Below are 10,943 nucleotides of genomic sequence, written 5' to 3'. Positions count from 1 at the left end.
TATTATTTAACGTCCATCTAGATCTTGTTCTTTGTCCTTTCCATTTAATTGTCATTGGATTGTGATCTGCCCAAGTACTTGTTTCAATATTTATTTCTTGTATATTAGTTAACAATTCTGTTGACATCCATATCATACTTATTCTGGACCATGATAAATGTCTATTTGAGTAGAAGGTGTATTGTTTAGTTTTAGCATTTCTTTCTCTCCATGTATCTTTTAAGTTTATTTCATCTACCATTTAAAAAAAAGATTTAGGGAGAGTCTTTCTGTTTTGCTTTGTTGTTTTCTGTGCTGCATAGTCCAGTTTATTATCTACAATTCCATTAAAATCTCCCATCATAACTATATTAGCATAGTCCAATTCAATTATTTTCATATGTAATCTTTTATAAAATTCTTCTTGATTGTCATTCGGGGCATAGATTGCAATCAGGAGTGTTTTCATATTATTGCCCATTATTTCCACCATTAGTATTCTTGCATCGTCACCAGTATAGAACAATTTCGCTGGGATAATACCTTTAATGTATAAAACCACTCCTCTTTTCTTGCATTGTGTCAAAGAAGTAAATATTTTCCCTAATTTTGGCTGTATCAACAATTGTTCATGTTGCTTTTTGATATGTACTTCTTGTAGGCAGATTATATCAAATTTTAATTTCTCTAATTTATTGAAAGTTTTCCTTCTTTTAACAGCTGAGTTAATCCATTTATATTAATAGTAATTCATTTTTTCTCTTCCATGGTTATATTTTGTAGTTAGGTTTAGCAGCTCTTGTAGATCTTGGTTCACATTATTCTTTGGCTTCCACCTTTCCACCTATTGCACCTTCTTCTTTTTCAGTTGCCATTTGGCAGTCCTCTTGGAATTCAATTAGTGAGATTTCTTTTTCTGTCTCTTCCTCTTTCCCTCCAAAAAATTCTGTGTAAAATGATTCAGCTTGAGTCAATTCTATGTCTCTGTTCTTGCCATGTGAACATTAAACCTTCTGAAACCAGCCATCTATAATTCACCTCTTTTTTAAGTAGCATTTTGGTCAGAAATCGGTATTCTCTTCTCATCTCTCTCACTCTTCTGGGTATTTGTTTCAGGACCACAATCTCCTTGTCTTTATATTTCAATGTTTTCTCTCTTGCCACTTGCAATATTTGCGTTTTAATGGCTTTCTTTGTAAATCTGATGTGGACTTCTCTTGGTAAGCTATTTCTCATTGCATATCTTGTGAAGACTCGATAAACCTCATCTATTCCATCCATCATCTTCTCTTTAGTTATTTCCAAAGCTTCAGCCAAAATTTTTATCATTATTTCAGCTAGGTTTTGTCCCTTTTCTTCCTCTATGTTTTGGAATCGGAGATAAAATTCTGATCTGTCCATCTTCCATCTCAGCACCCCACTTTTATCTTGTTCAACCACAGTTAATCTGCTATCAATATCTCCAATCTTCTTATCTCTTTGTTTATCTTCTTCGATTTTTTGGAATCTCCCATCATACTTCATCATTATTTGTTGAATGTTCTCCACCTTTTCATCAGTTTTCCCTGTTCTTTGTTCAATGTTCTCTGTTCTCTTTTCAATATTCTCTGTTCTTATTTGTATATTTTGAATTCCTTGCATAATCATCTGCAGGGTCACTTTTTCTTGTTCTTTTTCTTGCTGTAACATTGTCTGTATTGAACATTGTCCTCCAGATGGTGAAGAGGAACAGGTAGAAGTTGAGGAACCAGGGTCTGTTAGTTTCCTACTCATTTCAGACAATTCAGAATCTTCAGGTTCTTCTAGACCTTAATCCACTTGTGAAATAACCAATTGCAATTCCAAATAAAAATAGTAGGAAAAAAGAAACCAAATAGTAGTAGTAGTAGTAGTAGTAGTAGTAGTAGTAGTAGTAATAATAATAATAATAATAATAATAATAATAATAATAATAATAATAATAATAATAAATTTCTTCAGGTTCTTGTATGCCTTAATCCAATCGATTGGCTAGATAGCAGTAAAAACTCAAAAATGGAAGAAAAGACCATAAACACACACACACAAAAAAAATTGTTAAATCCTGAAAAAGGCGGAAAAGTAAAAAGTAAAAAAACTAAAAAGGAGAAAAGAAAAGTTCTTCAGGTTCTTCAACACCTTAATCCAATTAAGAGGTCTCAGGTATAAAAGGATGCATAAGAAAGAAAAAAAAGAAAGCCACAAAAATAAAAATAAAAAACAATATGGAAGATAAATAGGAAAAAAATACAAGGGAGGGAGAGAGAAAAAAGAAAAGAGACTACTCCCTTAAAAAGAAAAGGAAGGAAATCATTAATACTAAAGCTTTTCCTTTAAAATAAAATGCAAACATAAAAATTTGACTTCAAAAGACAAAAAGAAAGACAAAAATCAAGTTCCAAAAGGCCAAAAATCCAAATAGCTATTATGAAAAGTAAACTAGTAAGGAGGGGGTTTGTAAGAAATAGCACAGCTTAAAAAAAATAAAAAGAGCACACTGCACTTTGTTTGATTATCCAAGGTTTTTGTTAAAATTTATAACTCTCTTCTCCAGAGTCTTACCACCTTTTTTCCCTATAAGCTTCAACACCAGACTCCAGCTGTTGATAGAAACCCAGAAGAGCACCTGCAATAATACTCTCCCATGCTCTTCCCTCTATCTTATCAAACAGGCAATGTCCTTGAAAAGAAGTCTCAGTTCTTTCTCAGCTTTGTCTGGTCAAGAAAAAGAAATAGAATATTTCCAAGCCTCTAGTTGGCAGTGTTACAAAGTTTCTTTTGCTTTCACTTTCCCTCTCCTTTTCCAAACAAAATATAATAAAAATTAATTAAAAAGGGATGTTGATGTTTTTTCAGTAATTAAAATTAAAATCTTTACTTAACTGTATCTTATTTCGTATGTCTCATAAAATGATACCTAGACCTTCAAATAGTTCAGTAACAGAATAAAGATTTGTTAGAAAATTGTAGCAAGTCTTAGATGCTTGTGCTCCTTCTTTCTCTTCTTGTGCAAAACCAGTACATTCTCATGTGTTTATTCTATTAAAGAAAGAAGTTATAGAAAGCAATTTATTTGCACAAATATTTGGATGAAAATTAGAGAACTGTTATGATTGAAAAAATAACATTTGTTGTTTACCAAAATTTCCTTTTGTTATTATTTCCGCCTCCTCTCAAAAAAACAAAACAAAACAACCCTGCAGCAAGATAAGATAAAATATGATTTATTCCCATGGTTGTAATAAAAAGGAAACAGAAGAGATAGCCTAGGGCATTCAAATGCAGGGTTCAGGCCCAGCCAAATTTATTATTATGTTTGCACAGAGTACTTGATAAAGAATACCTGCTTGTTTTATCTGCAATATTTTTCTCAGAATTAATGCTTTGCTTTCACATGGAATATGATAAAATATGCCAATGATTATTTCTCAAAACAAAAAACAACTGAAGTGAAGACACGAGAAAATGGTAATTGTTACAAGGTTCTGAAGAAGAAAAGTAACAATCCAGCTAATTTTCAGTAATTTTGCAAGTGCCAAATGCCATAATTGAACTAAACCATAAATGTCCATGGAGATAATCTGAATCCAGAGATCAATATGATTTTCAAAGTATGAGTTCAATTAATTCAAACGTAATCCAACTGCTGGAGAAACAAATGCTACTTACTTGTAGCTAATCTTGGAGAAATGTTACCCATTGTACATGTTGAAGGATCTTTTTTTAATCTAACCCAGTACAAACTAATGAAGTAGAACTGCTCTCTTTGCTTGGATAATAATTTGGAAAAACAATGTTACAGAAATATGATTTATATATTAATCACATTTATCTGAATGTCTATCTCATTGGAGAAAATGTAAGAGAACATTTATTTGAATTTGTCCAGAAGTGCATTATTTTCTACAAATATCATTCTGTCCAATTGGTGGGATTCAAAATTTATTACCACTGATTCTGTGGGCGTGGCTTGGTGGGTGCACTTTGCTCATGCACGCATGCTTTGCTCATGCACACACACTTTGCGTGCGCGCAGAAGGTTTGCTACTGACCTTCTTCTGCAATCCTGCACTTTCCCTGTGTGTTAAACAGCTGACGTGCGGCAATCCGCTGTGCCACGCGAAGCAGCTGAGCTTGAAAACCAGGAAATAAAGGTCAGAATAGAACCAGGGCAGGTGGGCAGACCCAGCAGCTGATTGTCAGAGCAAACCGGTTCTCTCACAGATGATCCTCGGAGCTACCGATTTGGCCGAACTCTGATTCTGTCACTTTTCATAAGAGAGGTGGTAAGAGTTAGCAAAATATCATTTCTTCTTTTTTTTCAAAAGTTAACGTATGCAAGAAATAAACTGCCTGTCTTGTAAATATTATTTCTGATCTTAGTTTCCCAAATAACTTTCTTCTTACTGAAAACTGCTGATACCTCTTTTTTGAAATTTCATAAGCCACTAAAACTTCTATCATCAAATGCTTCTTATTCTTATTCTTCATCGCCCACACTGTCCTCACTTCTCTTTTGGCATCATGTAATGGCTGTTTTTGGACATATTCAATTTCACAGGGAAAGAGATTATTCTTTCATTATTCTCTTATCACAGAAGAATTAATTGTGCTTTTATAACTTAAAAATGGTGACAGATGTTCTCAAAGCAAGTTGCTGATGCATTGTTTCAGCATCAACAACAAATGTATGTGTGTGTGCATGGGCACGTGTGTGCAGGCATAGAATATTCTTTGTGCCATGAGACAACTAATGCAGTAGTTGGCTCCACAACATTTTGCGAACCAATATTCCTATGTAAATCTATGGAAAAGCTGTTTATGTTATATATTATGTAAGGCAAACATGAAGATTTAGAGTATAGCTTTTTTTTAATAAAAATTTTATTTGGGTTTTCACAAAACATAATATAAGTAAAATTTCTTTTTTTGAGAATAGCATGATCCTGAGTTGTCACTTCTCCATACAGACACAAATTCAATGTCATATTCATCTTTGTGTTCTATTCCATATCTTATTACTATTTTAACATTTTCTCAATAATTTTTCCCTTCCCTTAGTTTTCTCATACTTTTAATTATCTCATTCCTTTATATATATATATATATATATATATATATATATATATATATATATATATATATATATATATATATATATATATATATATATATATATATATATATATTTTCTGAGGTTCTCGGGTATTTGTATGTGGATCTTTGTTATGGTTTCTCGCGAGATTAGTATACGCGGCGTCCCACTCGCCATCATAGTAGTGCAAGCAGTGCAAGCACTGCTTGCATGGCACTGCCAGCACCAGCCTGAAGATGGCGATGGGACCCCAAACGTTGCCAGATACTTTGAATACGCGGAGAAAACCCGAATAACAAGATCCACATATATATATATATATATATATATATATATATATATATATATATATATTCTAAGTTTCAATCTTTCAAATCAGTATTTATACTTTTATCTGTCCTGTTTCAATTTCATATTTTCTTTTCTCATTAAACAAAATTTTCCCCTGTAGTTACTGATTGGAGTATGACACCTTTACATCTTTTATTTTTTTATTCCTTCAACTCTTATTTAAACTTCAATTTATGCCTTTACAATTATTACATTCAATATAACACATAACTTCCAGTCAAATTCTGCTTGGTACATTCTTAAAATACATACTAAGTTCTTAAAGAAAATAATAAATAAAATACTTATTCTATTCCAATTCAGCTCTATCATTAATGTTAATTATAATATTTAACATCTTTAACATTTCTTTTCAATAGGATATCATACTTCTAGGAACACTTATAATATTTCCATAATTTTTTCATATTTCTTTCATATTCCTCTTCACTTAAATTTTTATAACACATTAATGATAATTAAAATGTTCCCCTCTTTTCCTCATTCCATTCTCTCATTCTCTTTATTTCATTTATTTATTAAACATTCCATTACATTACAATGAGTATTTTATCTATCATTTTAATCACACTTGTTTCATATTTTCAAAGTTCATTTCTATTTCTAATATAACAATACTATCTTATGTACCCTTGCAGAATCCCCCTTTCAATTAAGTTTTCACCCATTATCTCTGTGTCTGCTAAATAGGCTTATACCCTTAATCCTTGTACATATTCCCTGTTTCTCTATGTCCTGTTTCTATCCTTTATAATTTATTTTCCTTTCTCTCTTCCCCCTCTTCTTCTCCCTTTCCTTTTTGACCCCTTCTCTCTCTAATTCTGATTCTCTTCTGTAATCCTCTCTTCTGTTTCTTCCTAATATTGTAATTACTTTTCAAACTATTTTTTCTTTGGGTTGTTTTTTCAAATCTTAAATTTTTCACTCTATTTCCCCCCTTTCCTTTCTTTTCCCCACATAGAAATACTTGGTCATTAAAGATGGCTTCTTCTTTGTCCCGCCCTTCTTGTTCTACAGGCATTTCTTGTTGTTTCTCATAGTTCAGGATCTTTATTTCTAAAAATTGAAATATGAAGCCAAAAGAACCTCTTCCTTCTTGTGCATCTTCTTTCTGTTTTTTAAGTTCCATTCTCAGTTCTTCCAAGAGTGATACCATTTTAAAAACTTTTAAACAACCACCCAATTAATTTTAGTCCTTTAGATCCAATAGCCAAAAATCCAAAAATCACCAAGTAATCCAAATAATCCAAAGCTGTTTCTTCTTGCTTCTTTTTTCCACTTTCTCTTCCTGGGGTTCTATTATCTTGTTACAAAGTTTCAGTTAAAATGTATCTTTTAGGAATCTTGATAAAGTTTCACTGTTAATTCCTTTCACTTCCAGGTGATCTCCTCCATTTTTCTAGATCCCACCCTTTTATTTTCTTCCTTCTTTTAAAAGTTTTTGAGAATCCAGAAATCTTTATTATCCCTTTGACATTTTATTTTCAGCTTAAATATCTGTTAATGTCAAAGTGGATTTTTCCCGATTTCTTGCTTAAATCTCTTAGTTATCAATATAGGGAAGAAAAACCAAATCTTTTCCCTTCTCTCTTTCATTTGCCACTTCAAAGTCTTCTTTGGAAGCAATGTTATTCTTTATAATTCAAATTGCAGGGTATCTTATATTGTTGCTTTTTCAGTTCGACCGGTCAGTCAAAACTTTCTCTTCTTATCTTCCTCCTGCACATTCTTTTCCAGTTGAGTTCTTCTTTGAGGTGGCCATTTCTGACCACCGCTGCAACCGCCTACGGGAAAGGGAGTAATGGCCAGCTGGGGAGGAAAGATGAGACTCTCCTTGACCCTGCTGGCAGTCTCCCCCCTCTTCACCATCTCTACAGGGTGGCTTAGCCCCGAAACCAGCCAGCTCCAGGCGCTCCAGCAGCGAGCACAGATCAAAACCGCGCACGATCGTGGATTTTTCACCAAAGAAGCTCAAACCGGAAACCCTAGAGTATGGCTTTTAAGGGTAAAAAGAACACTCTAAAGAATTGAAATCAGAATTACATTAATTTGTAACATGTCTATAAATAGTGTTATATTTGCACTTGCCAAATTATTGTCAGCTATTCAACAAACTTACAGGGCAAAGGGAATAGGATGACAAATAGTTTTCATAAGTACATCTGTATTTAGATGTATCTATTCAGATTTAATGCAGTTAATAAAGAAATAAAACAAGTGTTATAAGATAACACAAAAGAGGACTTGGGTTTTCAAAAATATTCAGTTTCAGAACAATCTGTAAAAGAAGCAGTCCAACGTAATTGTTTTCATGTAAGGGGGATGGGGAGATGCAGAGGGAAAGGAGACAAAAATCTGTTTTCTGGTCAGACGTCTGAGGAACTTAAGCCACTCAAGTGTTAAATGTTCTGAGACCAAATATACAGTATATTCTTTAAGTGCCAGAAACATCAGTTTACTACTTAACTATGCCATTCTATTTTCTCTAATCTTGAATCACTGAACAGCTCCTTAATATGGAAAAGCACAATGAGACAAGTTCCTCACTGACATTTCACATCAGTCACAGGGATTGCAATAGACATAAATCTTTATAGACCTGACATTTTATTACTAAGGCATATCACAGTTCCTAGATGCATAATATTTCCTCTGTTTTAGCTACTTTCTAAAATTATTACTCATTTTAGACATTACACTAAGGCAGAGGCGAACTCTTAAATGTGATTTCAGAGAATTCAAAGAATTATCAGCATATAATGTGTTAATATTACAGAATGGGAAAATTATTAATCAAATGGGTGGAAAGTTAACCATTTCAGTCAGTCTAAATGCATGTACATGAAACCAAATGAAATGATTGCTGAATAATTTGGAGGTTAGACTCCTGTTACATCACTCAAAAGGTAAGTAAAGTCCATGACACAGGACATACTATTGTACATCAGTTCATTTAACCATGCGTGTCAAAGTCACAATGTCACCTTGCTGTCATGTGATATTTTACCACGTTTTTTCCTCCAAGGAGCTGGGGTGAACATGCCTCTGCATGACGCATCCGACCAGCGAGCCACCAGTTTGACACCTCTGATTAGACTGTGAAAAGTGATTTCTTTGGTTTTCATTTATTGTGTGTTATGTGGACCAGCTATTGATGTAAATATATAGTTTATCGGTTAATATTTTATGTAACATGGCAATTATGGTTTATATAATAAAGTTTGGTTAATACTGTTTAGTAAACTATGTGTACTCAAGTCTTCTTTTAAAAAAAATCCATATGTTTTTAATAATCATGGATTACATGGTCAGCAATTTCATGAAGTCAGCAATTTGAAATAAGATGAAGGTCGTATGTATTTTATACATGTGGAACTAAAATCCCTGCAGTGTAGATACTTTCACAAAAGAACTAGGAGAGAAAAGTAAATGGTAAAAGAAGACCAAGTAGAGCAGGAAAGTTAAAATTATTATTTTTAGGCCTTAAATATTCTTTGAATTGAACTGGATTCCTGTTGTACTGACTTTCCCTTTTATTCTTCTTTTCAACAAAATGGAAGTGATTTACTAATGAGTTATTGTTGTTTTCCCATTCTAGGCTATGGCCCTGATATTTCCTATGATTTCATATCTAAGTATTAATCAGTTTGATCCTTCTTATTTTTTTACATCAGCAAAATGAACTAAATACAACTGGGTTCTTAAACACATTATTTGGCTAACATGGCATAGATCTGAATCCTTCTACAACTGCCTTCTCCCTAGGTGTGTGAGGGGACACTGTAAAGAGGCCGCCTTGTGGGACTCAGAAGACAAGTCTTGTTGGTGATGACCTTATGGGATATTCTTATGGAATGACCTTCCTCCTTATCTATAAGGAGATAACTCTGACTCTGACTTTAAACCTGGCTCTTCCTCAGGCCTTTAGGCCCTGATATGTCAGAACCCTGATTGGATGACAGTGTTGCTGCTGTTTGAGTCACCATTTTATTGTTGTATCATTCCCTCTTGATGTATGTTTTGTATACTTTTTGTTAGATGTTGTTGCCATTCAGAATTACTTGTCTTGCATTGGGCAGCCACATAAGTGAATTAAAAAAATAAACCATCCTGTGAGAGACTGAGCAAGTGGGCAGTACCACTTTAAACTGAAGGTGAGAGAGAAAATTTAAAACTTCACCCATCGCAAAAAGTTATCAGTCCATAGCACATTACATAACCAGGCCAGAGTTTGTTACCCTTCTGTCACATGCTAGTTTAATAGATGTAAGAATTTGTTTATTAATCAGAGCGAAATTAAAGTCAGACACCACATATCTGGTGTGGTTTGGTCCAGATTTCTCTGTATGATCTCTGTGGAAAAGGCTTCTATATCGCAGTTCGGTAGCTAATATAGCAAGTCAATTATCCTTTTTCTCTCCTCTTACTCAGAAATCTCAAAATGAACCTAGACTCCCTGTTCCAGCAAATCTTCCTTGTAGAACAGAAAGCTGAAGAAAAGAGGTGCCTGATGCATCAAGGTCAGGGCCTACCCTTATTTAATTAAGATTAAGATACAGATGCAACACAGGGATCTTTGTAAGAGGGGAGGCCTAAATACATAAAGCAGGCTTGCTGTTTCAGACTGACTTGTGATATGAATGCAGAGAAGGCAATATATAGAAGTGCCACAGATTGCTTCATCTTATTGTTAAGAAGCCCCAGTTTTTGTTGTTGCCCTGGTTGCTATTATTGTTGTTATGACTGGTACTCATTTTGTCCAAGATTTCCTAATCAAACTTTCCCTGCTGGTTCAAAACCAGGGATGGGTTTTTAAAAAAAATATTGGCACAACATGGTAACTTTAAACGTCGCTTTGAGACTAAGTAATTGAATAAAAGTACATCACAGCAATCATGAAGAATTACAATATCCTAGCAATGCTTTGTATTGTTCACTTTGCCAGATGGTAAAGTGTTTGTTTCCTTTCTGCAGGGATTTGGAACTGATTTTGGAGAACTGGAAAAATGGGGTGTGTGTGTGAGAGAGAGTGGGGAGGGGGAGGGAGGGAGTATTGCTTTTGCAGATTTCTGGCTTACCAAAATTACTGTAGGTTTTTATTCTCTGTATTGATCTTATTCAAATATTGAATATTGATCTATTGAGTTCAAAAAAAGGTTGTTATTTTTCCTAAAACCGATTAGCGCTGACTTATTCACAGTTGTACTCATAATGAATTTGCTACCATAAAATGTTCATTGATCAAATAACTTTGAGACTTTTTAAAACTATTTCATATTTATGAAAAAAGAAAGTTTGTTTCTGAATATATTCAGGTCTAAGTGTACATTTTGTATTGCAGTTAAACAGGAGATAAGCAAAAATCATGAAAAAGCTAATCAAATTACACAGCAACTTGGTGAAGAAAAACAAAAATTGGAAATTGAAGTAAGAGAAATGGATTTTTTAAACTAATGTTTTAACTTTTGATATCTTTTACTGTTTTCTTTTTGTTATATAT

The 10,943-nt window shown here is 33.4% G+C and overlaps 1 protein-coding gene across 1 annotated transcript in view; it reads left to right on the top strand.

Annotated features, from left to right (window-relative positions):
- The first annotated feature begins 9,884 nt into the window (after positions 1 to 9,884).
- CCDC172 (coiled-coil domain containing 172) overlaps positions 9,885 to 10,943 on the top strand; it is a 31,723-nt gene continuing 30,664 nt past the window's right edge. The window contains exons 1-2 of the mRNA XM_026668552.2: positions 9,885 to 9,963; positions 10,785 to 10,870. Of these exons, the coding sequence (XP_026524337.2) occupies positions 9,885 to 9,963; positions 10,785 to 10,870 (165 nt within the window). The remainder of the gene's footprint in view (positions 9,964 to 10,784; positions 10,871 to 10,943) is intronic.

The sequence above is a fragment of the Notechis scutatus genome, chromosome 4 (assembly GCF_049901735.1).
Source record: "Notechis scutatus isolate UNSWTSFEM ecotype Mainland chromosome 4, rNotScu1.2, whole genome shotgun sequence".
Taxonomy (NCBI): Eukaryota; Metazoa; Chordata; class Lepidosauria; order Squamata; family Elapidae; genus Notechis; species Notechis scutatus.
This window is presented reverse-complemented; position numbering and strand designations above follow the sequence as displayed.